Below are 21,538 nucleotides of genomic sequence, written 5' to 3'. Positions count from 1 at the left end.
TAACAACACAGACCACTGAGATAACAGCAGCAGGCTGCATCTTATCTGACCAGTCTGCAGGAATGAGGTCTACACCGAAGAATTTGCCAGAAGTGGCTCCCCTATTTGCATAGAAATTGACAGTTCCAGGCCCGCTGATATGTTATCTGATTTAGCACCAAAGAACAAGGTAATATTAATGTGTTTCAGCATGTCACTTGGTCTGAAAACGGCACAGGAAAAGGTAAAACTTTCAGTCGTCTCTCATTCTTTACCAGGTCAATAATATATGCAATAGACAGAGTCATCCAAGTCCGAGAGTACATTAAGAATGGCAGTTGATGTCAGTTTTGTTTGTAATCTGTGGTTGTGTATTTATACCCTACTCTCTTTGTAAAGCCCTTTTCAAATGACGCATTCACAACATCATTAGAATACTGCTTTTCATTGTGGTTCAACGTGTACTGGTCTGGATTTTGTCTCTGTTGTTCCAGATGTAGGATTTAAATTTTGATGTTAAAGCAGAATTCCCCTCATGCAAAGGTTAGTAGTGCTGAAAAAGAGGATGTAAAATTCTTTGCCTGAGGAAACAGGAGAGAATGATTGTATTCAGGAATTTAGGCAGCACTAAATATTCAAAGACCACACACAGCTAAGTTTGGCAACTGCTATCAGCCTAATACCAGTATCATAACAAATAATCCAAGTATGTTTGAGGGAGTAAAGCTGTATAAAATTTTTGCTTCTTCTAAAATTAATCTGGAATGAGCCTTAAAGCTTTGTAGTAAAATAAATAATGTGGAGCATAGTCCATTAGGGATTACATTAATTGTGCTGTTAAGAGGGTTCTTTTATTGTTGTAAAGAACAAAGTTGGATGCCATGGTAAGCAATAAAAAAAAAAAACACTTGCAAGTGTTGAGAAACAGTACCAATAGGACACAACTTTTGAGGTAAAAAAAAAGTCAAACTTAGATGGAAAAAGAAGAGCCTGGTTAGAGTTTTACATTATGCCACATTTTGTCATATAACGAAAACATAAAAACTCCTGAAAAAAGTTTCTTTAAAAAATTATCTGTGTGAGGATGTTTCAGAATTCAATTGGTTTAAAATGTAATTTTGTATAGTTCTAGGACCAACCATTTTGTATGAAAATGCATTATTTTGAATATGGCAGTAAAACAACATGAAATCTATGTAAAGGTTGTGCCAGGATTTTGGTGTGCCCATTAACCAAGTTCATAGAAAGGTTAAAGTTGCAAGTTTCCATCTTATTACACCTAAACATAACATTTTACAAAATAGTGAAATAAAGGAACAGATTGTTTTTATGTAGATCATAACATGCATATTTTGCCATACAAAGTGAATGGTGACTGAGGCTGTAAGTCCCTAACCTTAGTAATAGCCAATGAGACTCTCTCAAGACCAACCAAGGGTTCCCATCTAGATACAACCCACAAAGATGTGATATTATCTTACCAGTATTGCTTCTTTTCTTTGAATTCTTTAAGCTCCTGCGACAACTCATGGAACTGCTGTTCTCACTCATCGAGTCCTGAGCTGAGGATGTACTTCCTGTGGCCTCACTGTCACGTATCATACTCTCATACCCACTACTGCCACCACTGTGATAGAACAAGGCAGTCTTTCCCATGGCTGGAGGAAGATCTCCACTTAGCACGCTGCTGTTGTCGCTAGCATGCCCACTACTGCAGCGGTGAGGCCTTCTTGGGGCCGTGATCTTACTATAAGGTGAAGGCAAAGTATGGACTGCAGGTCTTTCCTCTCCTTGGACTGATGCTCCTCTCTCTTCAGTTTCAGAGGTCCCTCGTTCTTGTGTAGCACGTGAGGTGGCACTACCCTGCAGAAGCTCAGAGATTCTTCCATTCACTGCCCTTAAAGGCAGCTTAGACACTAGTCCTGTCCCCCTACTGCGACTCAGGGACTGGGTTGACCAAAAGTTCTGGTTCTGGTTCTTTCCGTTGGGTGGCAAACTAGAGCTTCTATTTACTGACTGTGGAAGGGACTTTGTGGAGAAACTTAGGGTCTTGGTGCTAGACGTTGATAAGCTTCGAGCTTTGGGACTGGCCATAAGGAGTTTGCTAACAGCAGAGATTTTGAATTGACTTGCTTTGGGTGACTGTGGTACATTGTTGTTGCCATTTGGTCCGTTCGTGGGTGATGAGAGTAAGCCACGGTTAAGGCTTCTACCTGTCCTTGGCATTGTGCTGTCTTTTGTGACACCTCCTTTAGAACCCAGGGAGGTCAAACTCTCAGCCCTTTCCAGGGACTGACAGTCATAACGCGCCCCCTGGGACCTACCTAAGGAATTGGTTCTGTTTGCTAACTGCTCAAGTTTGGCACTAAACAGTCTGCTGCTTTCGGCATTTGGAACTTTATGTTTGCCATTTCTACCCAGATCTTCGGGTGTGCTGCCAAGGAAAGACAGATGCAGGTTTGGTGTCTGAGCATTTCCGGGATTATGTTGGGGACTTGCTCTGTTCCTTTGGTCAAGGCTAGACTTCCTTACAGGTGGTAAAGGTGGGATTCCTTTCTGACGGGCAAAGATACCCTGCCTCCCAGCAGAACTTTTTCTTTCAAGCGTGGCTCTAGGACTGCAGGGAGTAGAGGTGGTAACCCCAAGACATTTATACTCTCCACTCGTATAGCAATATGCGGGATCTTCCAGATCATCCTGCTTGTTTAACCGATGCCATGCTCGAGGTAAACTCCCTGTTCTGAGGATGTCTGCAGAGTACACTTCAGTTATGCTTTCGGATGCATTGAAGACCATCTCACATCCATCCACCACACGATTTATGGACTCAGGGGAAAATGCTTCAGTGCTTGAGCTGTGCTTGTCGGCAAGGCATTTTCTCTTTACAGACTCAGATGTTTTCTTCTCTGATTTTATCTCACTGACCACCTTCTTTAGCTTGGTCTCTTCAGCACCCTCCCTTTTCATCCAAGGGTCATCAAAATTTATTTCACTTGATATAGGAACAGGTGGAGATTTGGGAACATTGACAGAAGGGGTTTTGGTTAGTAAGTCCTGTACAACCATTGGCTTAATAGCAGCACAAGGGTGAACTGTTGAAATGTTGGTCTTAAAAGGAACATAGCCACCTGATGTTGTGGTTGACGATATCTTGTCCCATTTATGTTTAGTAGGGTTGTTTTTATCATTAATTTTGTTAGTTTTATTGAGATCACTTTCATTTTCTGAGTTCTTTTGCGTATTTGACTCAGGGAGACCAGTGTCAACTTCCTCTTGAATTTCCACAAGTCTGTCTTCAGCTAGGGTCTCACCCTGTCCAAAGCACTGCTGGGCAACAAAGCTATGACATGACTGTTCACCATCACTGCCAGCACTCATTTCACTCAGCCATGAGCTTATTGAGGAATGACAACTTGCCTGCACCTCCCCCTCAATCCTGCTGAGGGGCAGGAATTTTGCAATGTTGACATCTGAGATGGTGGCTGTGGTTGTGCAGTGGGCAGTGCTGTAATGTTCAAGGTCCTCACTCATGCTGCTAATGATACTAACAGGCCGTGAACCTGATGCAAGGGCCTGCACTGAACAGTCACTGTTAAAGCTAATAATACTGGTTTGTCTTCCATTCTCCATTACCCCACTAATTGTCAGCTTTTCCAATAAGGTGAACACCAACTCATCCTCTCCATCTGGCTCTAATGGCTGTTGTAGTGTAACTGTGGCTGTGGTGTCCTTCGCATCTTTCTTATTGTCCAAAGGCAACTGGGGAACATCATCACACAGCGTCTCAGATGATCCAAGGCTGTTGGAGGATGAAGATCTCTTTAGGACCTGTGGGCTCATGCCTACCGGAGAGGTTCTAGACTCAGGATTAAGCAAAGACTCTGTGGATGATTTTCTAGAATCTTTGTAAAGATTCTGCGAAGAGTGAGGGGGTGTGCCAGGCATTACTCCCTTCTGGGTGTACACTTTGCAACGTTGAGAAGGGGAGGATGGTGGTTTGTATTCTGATGTTTTAGTAAGACTGGCAATGCCTAACCGTGGGGAGCCCATAGGACGAGTTTTTCCCTCACTGCTACTCCCACCACTGATGGATTCTCTGCTGTCATGTAAACTGGAGCTTTTGGTCTTCTGAAGAGGAGTGAGTTGCCCAACGCCACTGCTACCTGTCATACTTCTGCTCGTGGAAAGTCCACAATTGCCTGTTGAACATTGTGCCAAGCTTTCAATAATTGATTGAGCAATTTCTGCTTCCTCAACCACCTCACGGATCTCCTCCAGTTGCTGGTCATTGGAGATCCTCTTTGGTGAACTTGATTGCTGGCTCTCTTTAACAACTTGACTATGGTTAGGGAGAGGCTCATTTTTGGTAACTCTATTGGTAGGGACTTCTTCAAAAGGGAATTTCGCCACCTCTTCTCTTCCATCAATACAGTCTAGCCTCTCTTGAAGCTCAGCAAAAGTGTTGCATTTGAGACAGTCTTTCTCCTTTTTGCCTGACTCAGCACCCTCTTCTGGCACAGGTGGAAGTGGCTGAGGATGGTTGATCTGCAAGGGCTGGACAGACTGTGAGGCTTGAGCTATCAGGGTTGCAGCTTCTTGTTGAGATGGTTGCGATGTCAAAGGAGCCTTGTTGGGATCTGCTTTATTTTTATGCAGGGATGGAATGATAGGCACAAACTCAGGAGGGCCTTCATTGTCTGTAAGCTCTTTGTCTGAGAGTGCTGAGCCATTTGGACCCACATAGATAACAGTGTCACATGACTGCTCGCTGCTGGAGTAGTCTTCAGGGTCACTGGAGAGGTGTAACAGGGGCATCTCTGAATCAACCACATTTCTTGAATGGATGGTTCTTAACTGGGTTGGGCGACGCATTCTTCCTTCCTCGCATGAGCTCTCACCACCAGAGGAACTGGATGTGTATTGCTGTAAAGAAAATACCATATTGTATTTAACATGAGTAATCTTAAAACATGACTGTGATATTATTCAGTGAATACTTTATATTGTTTAGTCCAAGACCATTTCTTAAGAAAGCATAACAAAATGAATGACATGGTCATACCACGCTTACTTTAGTCTTCTTCTTCTTCAGCCTAAGAACACGAGAGGCTATTTGAAGTGTTGACAGAGTCTCTGAGAAGTTGTTGGGTGACGAGGAGATGTGGGCAATCATTGTGGTACGGCAATTCATATTGCCCAGGGACTCTCGTAAAAGCATGGTTAGCTTACTATCTCTGTAAACAAAAATTGACTAGTATTACTTTGACTAGTATTGTTTTATAAAACAATAATTGTGTAACCAAAATACTAAAGGGCTTGTTCACCCAAAACTGAAAATTCTGTCATCATTTACTCACCCACAATTCACTTTCATTGCAACATTTTTCCTAATATCTCCTTTTTTGTTTTACAGTAAAAAATAAATTCATATGGGTTCAGAACATAATGAGGGTGTATAAATGGTGTTAGAATATTCATTTTTGGTTGAACCATCCCATGAATTGTAGACCCAGTTACACCTTAGAAAACCCCTCAGACAAAATTCATATTTCCAAAATGTTATAGTTGTCTTCAAAATCAAGGCTTTTGGACTATAATGTTACGTTTTCACTGAATGCCTGCTCCACTTGTTGCATTTAACATAATGTAGCTCCTAATGCAGCCCTTTTAAATAATAATTAAAATCAGACTGAACTGAATGGTTTTCAGGCCACCTCGATTTGCTGACCTTGATTTTAAAAACCCCCAAAAAAACATGGCTCTTAGACAGTCTCTGCCATTATAGAGAGAGTCTGGACTGGCACTTCCTGTTTGCTTTGTCTTCGCTTTAGCAACCATAAGAAATGACACATATAACGCTGATTTTTTCAGGGATGAGTCTGCTAACAAAATTATGTCATGGAAGCTCAGTTTTAAAAAATAAATAAATAAATAAGTGAGCCTGCACAATCACCAGAAGCAAAAACAGTGTCATAGTATATAAAAACATAGTGTGCAGTATTGATCACAGACATATGCTGTGCCTATTTGTTTAAAGACTGTGCTTTTTGGTTGATGTGCTTAAATAAGTCAAGTGTGCAATCAATGTCAAGTGGTCATTAACACAGTCACCACATGGCTAGCTAAACAATAATTACCCAAAAACACTACACTGTAATTTTGACTAGATTTACTGGTGAGCCTTTAAGCTAATAAATTCACCCCTTGAAAAAAAAAAAAATGTAAACACTGATTACGTAAACATGTGAATATGTTATGGCTTCTGTTTATTGTTTTCAATATCGTGCCCTAGATTGATGATTGCATTCTAGTGTACAATTAATAATAAACTCAATCAAATATTCTGGATTTAACATTAAATCAGACAGGTTAAATCACCCATTTAGAGAGATAAAAGCATCTAAAATATTGTTAAGCTCTAATTAAATCACTATCTAAAATTAGTGACTTTTATATTCATTTATGACACGTGCATACTAATTCAAGTTATCTTGTACAAATGTTGCATTACTCTAAAAGGCCTCAAACCCTAATTATATCTCAGCTCTACAGAGCAGTTGCGATTCCAGGCATAATCCCCATGATGCTTTGCAATGTAAATTTGAGATGATTAAATTAGGGAGCCATGGCATAAAAATGCATATGTGCCTTTGGGAGATAAACGGAAACACAGCATATTTATAGAAAGAAAAAAAAGCTGCTGAAACATGCACGACTGATTCAAAGTTGTCTGTAACCCAAATTAACATGCTGTTGAAAGAAAACAATGCAGCAGTTGCAGTGAAATGGTATGTGTAAGGACATTAGATGAATCCCAGTGAATGTGAATTGGCATCTGTCCCTATGGCTGCTTGAAACAGGCTAATTTGCTTAACTATAACCCCTGAGGAGTGATAAAGGTTAGCTTCTCTCTACAGACTTAATGTAGCATTAGAGAATCCACTAATTGCTCACATCAAAGGCTGGAAAATGTCAGTTTGTATATATTATTCATATGAGGTGTGTTCATGAAGAATTAACACCATACATCAATATGCAGGCTAAACATGTTGCATCTTTAATGAGTCTAGCTACTGGTGAAAGACATTGCCCATTATTTCACAGAAATCTCGTAGGTAAGGTTGGAAGTTATTGGTCTATGATCTGAGACTAAAACCTGTAACACAATGTGTCTTATGGACTGAAACCATGATATATATAACTGAGCAAAGATACAATTTTTCTCAGCAACACATACTGTATAATATATTAGTAAGATATACAAATGTATCTTCTAGTAAAAGGCTTACTTGTAAGGAATGTGCTTGCTGCCATTGACTAATGCCAGAATGACATTTCCCAGGGCAGATAGTGAGAGACATAGTCCTGTAGTGCTGTCACGGGTCTTGCTCAGAACCTTCACACAGCTGCCCAGGTCAATGAGATGCAGCCTGCTCCTGCCTCCCGACACTAAACAAAAAATGTACATAGTCAGATTTCTTTTTGAGTTTGCTAATTATAACAAATAAACCTTGGTGGCTGGCAATATAGCGGTTAACATATATACACATATTTAATGTATATACTGTATATAGTACTGTGCAAAAGTCTTAGGAACATTATATTTTCCACAAAAAATTTGTCTTAAAATGGTTATTTTATATATTCTGCTTTTAGGGTATCAGTAGGAAATATCAATTTTAAATTTCAACATTCCCAATACAAATAAACTGAAGAAGAACAAGGAGCCCTACAGCAGATGGTGTGACCCCCACAGAGGCCGGACCTCAACATCATTGACTCTGTCTGGGATTAAATGAAGAGACAGAAGCAATTGAGACAGCCTAAATAGATAGAAGAACTGTGGCAAGTTCTGCAAGAAGCTTGGAACATCCTATCTGTCAACAACCAAGAAAAATGGTGTCCAGGTGTACCTAGAAGGATTGGTGCTGTTTTGAAGGCTAAGGTTGTCCAGCCATATATTGATTTAGCCTTTTTTATGTTTACTGGAATTTGAATGTCATTAATTGATAAATGAAAACTTTTTATGGCATTCATTTTGAAGAAATCCTGCAACATTTTTCACAAGTGCCTAAAACTTCTGCACAGTACTATATATACAGTATACTGTATATACTGTATATGGTACTGAACGATTACCATATTCAAGGACCATGGTATTTACATATGTAAAACAAGGAACTTCAAAAAATACCATGGTACCATGTCCAAAACATGGAAACAACATGACACTTTTTGGTACTTTTTTCTAACATCTAAAGCCAGACAAGTAGTAGACAATAAAGATAACTTTTTGGTCAAACTCTTACATTAATGAGCCTACATTTTAAATGGTAACATTATTTTCTATGTGATTCTATGATGTAAGCTAATTCAAATGGTCGTGGAAGAATCTAGAGTGTATTTCATGGCTATGCTTATATTAGCTTTGTTTTTGAGTCAAGTTACCCAAATACCCCAAAATCCCAGGCTAACACATCTGGTTTTACTTTCTGTTCTCAGTACAGTCTCTTTTATAAGGAAGCAGCATTCACTCGTGCCAGACACTTTTTTTTATTTTGTATTTATTTATTTATTTTTTTTGTGAAAAGAGAAATTAGCAATGTTCTCCAGAAATAGTGAATTAGCATGACAGCTTTTAAGATCAGATCACAATTCTTACATTTAGCAATTGCCCCTTTTTTGTCTGTTATCACACTCTGTCTAAGATTATCAAGGACAGACTATTTAAAAATCAGAATGGCAACATTTGGAAGTATAATGAGAGTGGAAAATAGACTCTGTGAGCTGTGAAAAAGTAGAGCTAGAGTTTGATGGACATCCTTAATGAGCGGGCCATAATCGCTGAGGATGGCAATAATTAAATAATTAAAATGGAACATTAATGATGATAATGAGACCTAAGTGCATACGAGTCCATTTAAAGTTCAGAACAATTTACAGATAAATACATTAACTTTTTTTCTTCAAAATTGAGTGACTTTATTTCCTTAATTCTGGCAAAGGTAGACATAAAAACAACAACAACAACAACAAAAAAACAGCTTAAATTAGTCAAAGGAGGTTTGCTGATCTTAGCTGGTTAAAGCTGGTCTAGCTAGTTTCCCAACTTGGTCAAGCTGGTGTTAAGATGGTCTAGTTGATCTCCCAGCCTGGCCCAGCTGGTGTTTAGCTGGTTTAGCTGGTTGGCCAGTTGGTCTCCCATCCAGACCATCGTAACACCAGCTATGCCAGGCTGGGAGAGCAATTAGACTGCCTAAGACCAGCAAAGATGGTTTAAGCATTTTTTTTTTTCAGCATGAATAGTATTTGCAGGAAGTTATACTTCTTTCCATCTAGACTATCTGGAGTTTCTACTAAGACTAAATTTAATCATTATGTTCCTCCAAACTTATCATTATACTCACTGCCTCCCTTTCCAGTCTTTTCCATGCGATACTGGTAGATGTGTAGGGTGAAGAGCATGTGAGAGTTGCGGTGCTCCTCTTCATCGCAGTCTGGCTTGCTGCTGTAACGTGAAGCAATTGCAGCATCCAGGAAGGAAGCGGCCTTCTCAGCCGTAGGAGCACGCAATTCACTCTGATTCTGCAACTATTTAAAAACAGAAAAGGATGCAAATGTCAGTTATTCCACAGTTTTGGCTGAAAGGAAAATTGGTTTAAAAAAATGACTTTGTACTCCAACATGCAACAACTGCGATGCCATTTTTTAAACAATACTGCAGATAATAAAGGAAAGCATCAAAGCACTGCCGGCTCAGTTATGTCTTAATGTCTAAATTTGTCAAAAAAGAAATATATATATTTATTTTCATTTCAGCACTCAGAGAAAAGCCTCGAGTATCCCTTCTGAAGCCTGTTCTTTTCGATAAGGCTGGTTGTCGTTGGAACAGGAGAAGCGGGTCTCTATTGCTGTGAGGTACCAATCCAAGATGAGATTAGTGCAGATGTCTAAAGGATTACAGAAGCAGGGGTTGTCTCTGCTCAACTAATCCTTTCATCATGTTTTAGCATTTGATCCAACAACGGAATCTTTATTGGAAATTGATTGTCATGCTTTGTTTTTTCTGGGATAATCCCTTAATAAGGAAATGTCCTTATTAACAAATAGTCTGGCAACTATGTTAAACTTTGTTTCTTTCAAATTATCTGTGACCATCTTAGAGTACATTTAATCAGCAATGCACAGAAAAGAATGAACCTGTAATCTTCATATTATCTGTATTAATTATCACAGTGAACAATTAATTTGATCTTTGGTAATTGCATAAGACACATGACACAAGTATGGATAATGTACAGTAAGCAGGCTAATTTGGCTAAATAAACCCAGACGGGGTGATCTGGACCTTGTATCCTTGTATTTATCATACATTTTACACAGTGCTCGAATTGAGGGGGGACTGGGGGGATCCGGGACCCCCCATAAGAAGTAAAAAATAGACTTAGGAGGGTCCCCAAGATACTTATATTTTAGTAAAAATAGTAATGACAAATCTGATTAAATTCAGGCAGTTAATTCTTAACAATAATTTATATTAAGTTTGTTTATAGGCTAGTTGTCATGTCTCTTTAAAATGTAAATGCCCCGCCCCACATCTAAAGACCGCTAAGAGCATGACATCGTTGACATGACTGCTTGCTTGGTGCCGCTCCGGTGAAGCTAACTTTAGCTAAAAAATGGAGAATAATAAACCATCATTACTCCAGTCTTCAGTGTCACATGATCCTTCAGATATCATTCTGATATGCTGATTTGATGCTGAAGAAACATTTCTGATTATTATCAATGTTGAAAACAGTTGTGTACAATCTTTTTTTCAGGATTCTTTGATGAATAGAAAGTTCAAAATAACAACATTTATCTGAAATAGAAATCTTTTATAACATTATACACTACCGTTCAAATGTTTGGGGTTAGTAAGAATTTATTTAATTTTTTGGGAAAGAAATTAAAGAAATGAATACTTTTATTCAGCAAGGATGTATTAAATTGATCAAAAGTGACAGTAAAGACATTTATAATGTTTGCCCAGTTGTCCTGCACTCTTTGAATAAAGCTCCCGCACCATACCTAATCTCCTCTCTATAGTATCATTACAGCCTGATAGTATTTTGCCATCCTTTTCCTACTGTTTAAGTAATAAAAAAAAGATCCTTAAACAGGTCCTTTTGAAGTTACTGACTGCTCCTTTATCACTGCTTTCTGAGACATTATGAAATAATTATTCCTGTGCCACTGCTGAATCTGACAGTGATACCATCCAGTGAGTCTGGAAGGCATCTGATTATTTTCTACTGTTTTTGAGACATTTCAATGTATTTTGAAGTCACATGCTTTTACGGGTCTTCAAGTGCCTTATATGTAGTCCCCTGGTATATTTGCCATAGTTGCCCTTTTGGGTCTGCTGCTTTGTCACCCTCTAAATCCACTATTACTTGGAGTAAGCCATTTAAAAGAAGAATAGTAGCTTATCTCTCTTTGTTATATAACATTGGACTGAAAAAAAAAAAAAAAGTCTTATGGTGGGGAACCCCCATACGACTTGATTCAATTTGCTGATTTTACAGCAAAACTGATGTAATTTGAACAATGTTAACAATTAGTGCAACTGCTTTACCTGCATTCCGCAGATGGGGTCCTCGCAGAGGTAAACGCCTGGAGACTGGCCGTCCTGAAGACTGCCTGTCGCCACTTCAGACAGCAGATCTTTCAGGTTCTCGTCTTTTCCCCACACCTCCACCGCAGACACTCGCACGGAAAACCGCGCACCTGTCTTTTCTTTGCACTCATTGATCAGTTTGAAGAGCCAGGAGATAGCACAAGGTATGATCCCTAGACTCTGCATAGAGTCGTCTTTACCGATCATTGTGTAGGATTTCCCTGTAATAAGACCAAGGGTCAAATTCACATAGTGTCGACAATGGACTGCTGATGCATTGTACTCTGGTGGAGCAATGCTTGAAGATCTGGTCTGGTAACCTAAAAATCTGAGGTTCAATGTCTGAAAGGATTGATCCATGAACTGAAAAGTTACTGACATGCTGGTACTATAGTAAGGGCAGTGCTACTAAGTAGACAGAACAAACTTGAGTTACCTAGTGGTTGTAATTCTGGCCTGGTAACCAGAAGGTTGTAGGTTTAAACCCCAGTGTAGTTGATCCATGAACATTGTCCAACAACTGTAAGTTGCTTTGGATAAAGGCATCTGATATACAGTATCAGATTGTCATGTGGTTGTCAAATGGTTTTGCTGAAACAGGTCCTAGGTTTTACATTGAACATCAACTGCCTACCCAGCACAGAAACTTTTTTTTTTTTTTGGTAACTTAAGTCAACGAAAATACTATAAGGACTGATTGGACAGGACACATGGAATTTTACGTCAACAACAAATAATATGGAAATATGGAAAACATTTTCTACTCCCTTTCACAAATTGCTAAGCCTATTTATTTTGCACGATTGTATGGTTAGTTTCATTTTATTATTTGAATTTAGGTCGTCTGTGACCCTATCAGAACAGACCCGTGACTAACAGCTGTAATTAACCCTTAGTTAATAACCCGTAATAGCCAAAGTCTTCGACATCAGCAAATACAGCATATAGACACTGAGTTTCATAAAGAGTGTCTTCTATTTATTCTTTAATGTTGGATAATAATTATAATGGAAGATATTTTCACACAAAATCATATTTTTTTCCATTCTGAATGACTGGTGGGTGTTTCAAAAAGTGGAACAGTTGAGTAGAAATAGGTCAAATGCTAAAAGCCAAGGTCTCAGCTTGGCCTCAGAGTGTTATACCAATATGTCTGGTCTATTTCACACTTTCTAATGTGATGCTTTGCTTCCAGACTACCACTCTGGCATAAACCACAGTGACAGATGTCATACACATGCCAGACAAAAACACACTCAAAAGCAATTTAAAAAACGTTATAGCTGGAAAATGGACAGGATTAGCATAATTGTGCTTATAAATGTAGTCTGTAAATGTACTGTGCCTAATCAGGGGAACGTTTTGTCTGCCTTAAATGGATTCTTATTTCCCAAGTTTGACAGTATGCCGACATTTGCCATCTGTCTTGCTGTGGTTGAGTAAGCACATAAGCCGTGTGGGCAGCACTGGGCATTGCAAGCAGGTTCCCACACAGAATCAAAACCGGAACAACAGCCTGTTGATTGGCAGCATCTCTAGATTCATTTCTGGACAGTGCCCTCCACGCAGAAATACCCCAACTGTTGACATCAAAGGGGCCCCTAAACAAAACCATATGTCACACCACACATTCTGCCCAGATTTAACTTCAAAAGGTGGGTTTCTTTAGTTTGTGTGTGTAAGAGAGATAAAGAGAAATCGAGCCAGAGAGCTAAGATAATTTCTGCTGAAATATATTTCAGAAAGGATAAATAGCTAATTTGCACATTCAAAAAATCCAGCCATCTAGAAACTACAATTTCAGAGGCTCCCTGGGCGCCTTTAGATGGAAGCTACTTTATTCACTGATAATCACCAGATAATAGATTTGTTCAAGATTTAATGCGACACATCTGGGAAATATTTTCCAATTTTGTTTTATTTATTTTTTTAGCTTTAAAATAGAAAGAATTGTCCTTAAATAGTGCAGAGCCATTGTGACAGGTGCTTCATTGATTAGATTCTTTGTCACACTGGGATTACTACTGGAAAACTAGATTGTTTTTGTTTTCAATACCCCTTTGTTCTGTTCCATTATGACATATTTCTAATTTTACTTTCACTTTCAAAAAGAATAAGCAGGAGGAAGATGGAAATTTAGAAGACTAACCAGACATAATAAAACATTTAGGGCATGGTACCATGGTAATGCCATGTTTTTTGGACATGTACGATGGTATTTCCATGGAATCCTTGAAATACTATAGAGAAGAATATAATACCATGATATATGAATATAGTAATTATCCAGTGCCATGTTATATTGTATATAAATGTACCATGGCATTAGGCCTACTATCTGATACTATTGCTGTACCATGGTACCACCACAGTATTTGTAGTTATATGATTTATAGTAGCTACCAAAAGCATTAACAAATAACTTAACTGTTTACAGCATGGCTATGCAAGCTTGTCATAAAAATCTATACAGTGACCCCAAAAAGTAATTGGCCACTTAAGCCACACTTAATATATATATACAGGTGCATCTCAATAAATTAGAATGTCGTGGAAAAGTTCATTTATTTCAGTAATTCAACTCAAATTGTGAAACTTGTGTATTAAATAAATTCAATGCACACAGACTGAAGTAGTTTAAGTCTTTGGTTCTTTTAATTGTGATGATTTTGGCTCACATTTAACAAAAACCCACCAATTCACTATCTCAAAAAATTAGAATACATCATAAGACCAATAAAAAAAACATTTTTAGTGAATTGTTGGCCTTCTGGAAAGTATGTTCATTTACTGTATATGTACTCAATACTTGGTAGGGGCTCCTTTTGCTTTAATTACTGCCTCAATTCGGCATGGCATGGAGGTGATCAGTTTGTGGCACTGCTGAGGTGGTATGGAAGCCCAGGTTTCTTTGACAGTGGCCTTCAGCTCATCTGCATTTTTTGGTCTCTTGTTTCTCATTTTCCTCTTGACAATACCCCATAGATTCTCTATGGGGTTCAGGTCTGGTGAGTTTGCTGGCCAGTCAAGCACACCAACACCATGGTCATTTAACCAACTTTTGGTGCTTTTGGCAGTGTGGGCAGGTGCCAAATCCTGCTGGAAAATGAAATCAGCATCTTTTAAAAGCTGGTCAGCAGAAGGAAGCATGAAGTGCTCCAAAATGTCTTGGTAAACGGGTGCAGTGACTTTGGTTTTCAAAAAACACAATGGACCAACACCAGCAGATGACATTGCACCCCAAATCATCACAGACTGTGGAAACTTAACACTGGACTTCAAGCAACTTGGGCTATGAGCTTCTCCACCCTTCCTCCAGACTCTAGGACCTTGGTTTCCAAATGAAATACAAAACTTGCTCTCATCTGAAAAGAGGACTTTGGACCACTGGGCAACAGTCCAGTTCTTCTTCTCCTTAGCCCAGGTAAGACGCCTCTGACGTTGTCTGTGGTTCAGGAGTGGCTTAACAAGAGGAATACGACAACTGTAGCCAAATTCCTTGACATGTCTGTGTGTGGTGGCTCTTGATGCCTTGACCCCAGCCTCAGTCCATTCCTTGTGAAGTTCACCCAAATTCTTGAATCGATTTTGCTTGACAATCTCATAAGGCTGTGGTTCTCTCGGTTGGTTGTGCATCTTTTTCTTCCACACTTTTCCCTTCCACTCAACTTTCTGTTAACATGCTTGGATACAGCACTCTGTGAACAGCCAGCTTCTTTGGCAATGAATGTTTGTGGCTTACCCTCCTTGTGAAGGGTGTCAATGATTGTCTTCTGGACAACTGTCAGATCAGCAGTCTTCCCCATGATTGTGTAGCCTAGTGAACCAAACTGAGAGACCATTTTGAAGGCTCAGGAAACCTTTGCAGGTGTTTTGAGTTGATTAGCTGATTGGCATGTCACCATATTCTAATTTTTTGAGATAGTGAATTGGTGGGTTTTGTTAAATGTGAGCCAAAATCATCACAATTAAAAGAACCAAAGACTTAAACTACTTCAGTCTGTGTGCATTGAATTTATTTAATACACGAGTTTCACAATTTGAGTTGAATTACTGAAATAAATGAACTTTTCCATGACATTCTAATTTATTGAGATGCACCTGTATATATATATATATATATATATGAATACTATTTTATTGAATAACAAAATATCAAATCAAGTGTTATTTATTTTAAAGAAAGATAGCACAAGGACACTTTTCAAGCAAAATATTTAGCAAAAAATAAGTTTAATAAAATAATTAAATTAAGAAAAAAAGTTTAAGTATCCAGATACTTTTTGAGGCCACTGTAATGAATATTTATTTCCATATTTTAGAAAAATTTGGCCTTATAATTATAAATATTTAAATATTGCTATCCCTTTTTTCTGGCTGTAACATCAACAATGCTCCACTAAATATATATATATATAAATATATATATATATATATATATATATATATATATATATTACATTAATTAATGTTGTAGGGCTAATTTATTTATTTAGTCTTTTTTGTATTATTCTTTCAATATTGCAGATAAACTGGGCCTTTTACTGCTATCCATTTATTGTTATCCATCTTGCAGTAACATATCAACCATGCTCCTCTAAAAAATTTTTTTTTTCCATCAATTAAAGTTGCTGGGCTTTAATTCTTTATTTATTTACTCTTTCCATATAGTAGAAAAAGTGGGACTTATGGTTATAAGTATTTTTTTTACATCAATTAATGTTGCTGGGCTTTTACTTCCAGGTGGAGTATAAGACTGATGCTCTTAGCAGATGACCAAACTGAGAGTGAGTAATTTAATCAAGCTGAATGGAGAGTGGTGCGATAGGAAGGCATAGCTTATGAGATTCAATTACTACAGCATCTCTCTTAAAAACTGCACATACACAGATCCATTATGGGCTTCAGTTTGTTCTTCAATTTTATGGATTCTGACTTATTGCAATAAAGCAAAAAAAAAAAAAAAAAAAAAAAAAAAAAAGCCTCTGTGCTGATCAAGCAATTTCAAGACAGGAGATAAACCTTCGATACCCCAGTACACTGCTATAGTACTTACATTCAGAATATGGTTTGTGTATTCTCACAACCAGCATGGCAACCAGAAGAGTTCATTATGTATTAATAATTTGAAGGATTTTTACAGTTAAAAAAAACATTCTATATGATTCTAAAAACAATCTGAATTGCACTGAACACACATTGACCTTTAGCCTAAATTCCTTGTTGTGATGTTCAGGCTTATAGACATTCGCTTGGTTACAGACACTCTTCCATGATTCTTTTGTTTCTGGTTTTATACAGCCACTTTTATAAAGGAAAATGCCCACGGTAATTACTCTCAAACCACTAACAGGCCAGTCTCTGGATTATTATATGCTGGTAATTAGCTTTGGATGGATGACCAATGAAATCACTATAGAATGCTTTTCCAGTGATATATGAGCCGGTCTTTGATTTTCAAGTTATGGTTAATGGAAACAAGGCATCTGAAGCATGACATACTGTCATCAAATCACTGGCCAGCAACCGCAGTGGCATTTTTCTATTGTTTTCTGAGCAAATGGCAGGTTAATTTTTACCCTAATCTTCCAGAAACAACAATGGACAATAACACTAAAACAGGATGAGCTCATCTTGTGGTCTGCCATGCATGCTACAAAACTAATTCCATTTAATTTTCAGGATGCCAGTGGTTGAGGTGTCAGGACTGTTGAGGGTGGGGGGTATTTACTAAACATTAGACATGTCTGAAAGATGGAGATGAAAACATTACAATATGAATCAAGGCTCTAACATTCATTACAAATGCAAGAAAAATGTCTGCCTGAAAAGGCACTTACAAGATATTAGAAAGGGGCAATGGATGCACTTTGTGACAGTCTGATATATTAAAGATATTTTGAAATTACACAAATCTCCATGTCTCACTTGAGCCAATGCTGACATGACCTGAAAGCAGAGGTACTCTAACACCATGCAATGCTATTTTTGAGAGCATTTCACCAATTTGGAGCTCAGGCTAAAGGTATTGTAATATGGATGGAATATCTCTGAGATTTAAACATACAGGGTCTTAAAAATGAAAATACAAAAATGATAGTTTGTTTAGAACCAAAATCTAAAAGGATATTAATATATCTTTAATAACTCTATTATTATTTAATAATAATAGGTGTTTAAGCATTCCTGCTGAAAAAAACAATGCAAAAAAATCTGCACTCTACTCCCTTACCTAGTTTAGAGTGCCCAAAGCAAAACACACAGCCATCTGCACCATTCACCACAGACTGGATGACTTCAGCCACAGTTCCTGCACAAACCTCTGCCTGCCAGGAAATAGACAACAACCAATCAAACTCATGAAGGATGTTAGTAACTTTAAATAACACTTAAAGTGTAATTTCTGCACCTTTAGCAGCATCAAACAAAACTGCTACCAACTTTAAGACCCCAAAAGGTAGCCATTTGTTATGCCTGTTCAAAAATGCATTATATTGTAAAAAATATATCTTTCTAACTAATTAAAATAACTGTTTTTATATTCCTTTTGAAGTATTGGTAGCTTGTTGTAGCTGCACCCATTTTGCACCCTTGTAGATTCACTCTGCTAGCAGCTACTGTAGCCTACACTGTTATTGTGATACAGGCTTAAAAACAGTCATAACTGGCTTAGCATAACGCTAGCCAATTAGCCTTTTAGCTCAGCATGTTGCTAACTTAGTAGCCTGTTAGACTCCTGCTAATCTAGCAAATAAGGCTAAAAGGCTAGTCGGTTAGCAGCATGCTAAGCTAGCAGGCTAATTGGCTATCTTTAGGCTAAGCTAGTAGGCTAATTGTTAGCACGTGAACCAACCAAAAAAACTAAAAACTAAAAATTTTTATTTTGACCACTTAGATTGAGTTATATAATATAGTGTGACATAATTTCAAATACGTACATTTGTAGTATAATAAATAAAGTTGTATTTAAATAGTTAACCCTTACAAAAACTGACTTCACTGCAAATTTGCCGCAGACTTGCCGTAAATTCGCCACAGATAATTTTCACATGCAAATGAGCTTTGCAGCAAACTTGCGGCAAATTGTCCATTGTTGCCAAAGGTTTGTTTTAGGTTCACCATTACCAGTGAAGAGCTGCAAATTTCTAGCAAACATATGCGGCGAATCACAAGCTCATTTGCATGTGAAAATAACGAGTGGCAAATTTGCGGCAAATTTGGGGCAAGTTTGCGGCTAGTATAGATTTTTTGAAAGGGAAGATGACACATCAAAACATATAGAGTACCAATAAAAATAGCTGTGTGGTAGTATGCTTCTCTGAACATAGTATCACTTCAATGCTGTAAAGTAACTAAAGCCTACTGGCTATGAAATAAATGTGAAAAAAATGTCCCACCCAAACTTCCTGTCTCAATATGAAATATTTCAACACAAGAAAGAAACGCACAGCTTCTTTAGAGGATAACAATTTCTTATGCTGCCTTCACGTGCTATCTGAATTATCGTAAATACGAGTTTCCCACTCGGAAGTTGCACATGAATGACCCCTCAAGTCGTAATTACGACTGGAAAACTCTGAGATATGCTGCCTTCAAGTGCACCTAGGAAGTTCGTACCCCCAAGTTGGGCATTCGTTACAACGGCATGTCACGCATTCAAGTGGGAAACAAAATACGGAAGAAGCCAAACTTAATCAATTACGAAATGAATGATGGCAAAAGCAATTTATTCTGTTGCACTGGTGAATAAACATTAGTGAATAAACCTGCACCACTTATAACAACGTATATGATTTATTAATGCATGGTATCTAACATATTGATAATTAATTTGCTTAAAACAAACCACGAAGGGAGTGACATTAGTTGACTGTCATATAAAACAAATTAATATTATTGAAATAAATTACAGAAGTTGAAATAATTTTGCAAAATCATTACTTCCTATCATCTTTCATGTTGACACACCCCTTCCAACGTCCAAACTCGGAAACTCATGTATCATCTAGAATCCAAAATTCCCACTCGTTAATACAACTTCGCAGGGTCATTCATGTGCTCCGAACACGTAATTACGATATTTCCGACTCCACTTGAAGGGCACAAAAATTTTAATACCTGAGTTTCCGAGATGGGAGGAGACCTAAACTTTCAACATGGCGGAGGAGAGTACGATTTCTGTACTGAATGATAGGTTTTTCTAAATGCAGCTAATTGTTAGCACTTGCCGTTTTGGTCATATTTATTTATGTATCTCAGCAACCATTCTATGCATGTTGTAGATTTGAACACCATGAAAATAGTTGGTATTTGACCAAAATTCCACTTTCATCAGCAAGCTAACTGAGTAATATGTATTATAGTGTCAAAATAAAAGTTCCTTAAGAAATATGTATGAATGAACATGGCGTCATCCATGTTTCCTGTTCTTTCTGACAACAAAGTACTTGAACACAACATACTCATAATTACCTCTTCAGAAGCATTAAGCACTAACTTTAGACATATACTAATCCCTCACCTGAGATGCATCATGGGAGAAGGCAGCATCAAATGCAAACATCTTGGGAGGAACCTGGTTGGAGCTGCTGCGTTTCTGAGTTTGATTCTGTTGAGAATTAGCTGCTGGGTCCATGATGGTCACCTGCTTCTTACGAGAATCAACCTTCAGGAATGAGCTGGACTCTGCCGCGCTGGTGGGCGATGAAGGACACATTCGTACCATCACTTTAACCTGAACAGAAATACAACATCTCATTAATCTTCCTTTGTGCGAAGCAGCACATATCTATAAGTAGCAGCACATATCTATAAGTAAAAACACAACAGACATTTTTGCAAACAATATAAAATTCTGCTCCAGGAAGAGCAAGCTTTTTAACTACGTTCACTGCCTTGCTAAGGATAACAGTTTGTGGAAAGTTTGAATCCTCTTTCCGAACACTTTTCCTATAAGAGAATCTTGTTGTTTCATGTGGTTTTAAACAGCGCCATGACAACTTTTTTCTACAACTCCAAAACTTTCTTTACATGTTTATCATCGTTTATGTATCTGACTCAGATAGAGGAAACAGAATTATGTGTGTGATAACTCATAAATATTTAACAAGTTAAATTTATGCAGGCAGCAAGCAAGAATTATATTTCACTAATACTGCTTAATGCTGGCATGAGATTAAGCAAATGGTACACCATGTAACTTGCAACTGAGTTTTCATTTTGGGGAACTATATTGGCAACACATTACAATAAGGTTCCATTGAACAAACAATATATTTTTTACAGCATTTATTAATCTTTGTTAATGTTAGTTAATAAAAATAAAATTGTTCATTGTTAGTTCATAGTTCATTAACTAATGTTAACAAATAAAAATTTTGATTTTAAAAACGTATTAGTATATGTTGAAATTAACATGAACTAAAATTAATAAATGCTGTAAAATTATTGTTCATTGTTAGTTTGTTAACTAATGTTGGTAACTAATGTTAACAAATGGAACCTTATTGTAAAGTGTTACCACCATATTTATATATACAGTTGTGGTCAAAATTTTGCATACCCTGGCAGAAACTGTGAAATTTTGGCATTGATTTTGAAAATATGACTGATCATGCAAAAAAAAAACAGATTAACTGGAAAATTGATAACAAGCCAATGTCAGGTAGACCAAAAAAGATTTCAGCCACAACTGCCAGAAGAATTGTCCGGGATACAAAGAAAAACCCACAGGTAACCTCAGGAGAAATACAGGTTGCTCTGGAAAAAGACGGTGTGGTTGTTTCAAGGAGCACAATACGACGATACTTGAACAAAAATGAGCTGCGTGGTCGAGTTGCCAGAAAGAAGCCTTTACTGCACCAATGCCACAAAAAAGCCTGGTTACAATATGCCCGA

General features: G+C 37.8%; 1 protein-coding gene and 1 long non-coding RNA gene across 3 annotated transcripts in view; one reads left to right on the top strand and one right to left on the bottom strand.

The window, feature by feature from the left end:
- The window catches only part of kif26ba (kinesin family member 26Ba), a 148,768-nt gene that overhangs the window by 4,796 nt on the left and 122,434 nt on the right, over positions 1-21,538 (bottom strand). Inside the window, exons 6-12 of one of the 2 annotated variants that reach the window (XM_051647032.1) lie at positions 20,163-20,375; positions 17,874-17,967; positions 11,600-11,862; positions 9,387-9,570; positions 7,269-7,428; positions 5,042-5,213; positions 1,461-4,902 (exon numbers count right to left, since the gene is read on the bottom strand). In XM_051647032.1, coding sequence (XP_051502992.1) covers positions 1,461-4,902; positions 5,042-5,213; positions 7,269-7,428; positions 9,387-9,570; positions 11,600-11,862; positions 17,874-17,967; positions 20,163-20,375 — 4,528 coding nt within the window. The remainder of the gene's footprint in view (positions 1-1,460; positions 4,903-5,041; positions 5,214-7,268; positions 7,429-9,386; positions 9,571-11,599; positions 11,863-17,873; positions 17,968-20,162; positions 20,376-21,538) is intronic. The other variant, XM_051647033.1, reaches the window with a different exon arrangement.
- On the top strand, positions 68-8,345 carry LOC127411476 (uncharacterized). Its single transcript, XR_007892285.1, has 3 exons — positions 68-169; positions 7,322-7,441; positions 7,636-8,345. It is a non-coding gene; the product is annotated as an uncharacterized LOC127411476 (long non-coding RNA).

This window comes from Myxocyprinus asiaticus, chromosome 20 (assembly GCF_019703515.2).
Source record: "Myxocyprinus asiaticus isolate MX2 ecotype Aquarium Trade chromosome 20, UBuf_Myxa_2, whole genome shotgun sequence".
Taxonomy (NCBI): domain Eukaryota; kingdom Metazoa; phylum Chordata; class Actinopteri; order Cypriniformes; family Catostomidae; genus Myxocyprinus; species Myxocyprinus asiaticus.
This window is presented reverse-complemented; position numbering and strand designations above follow the sequence as displayed.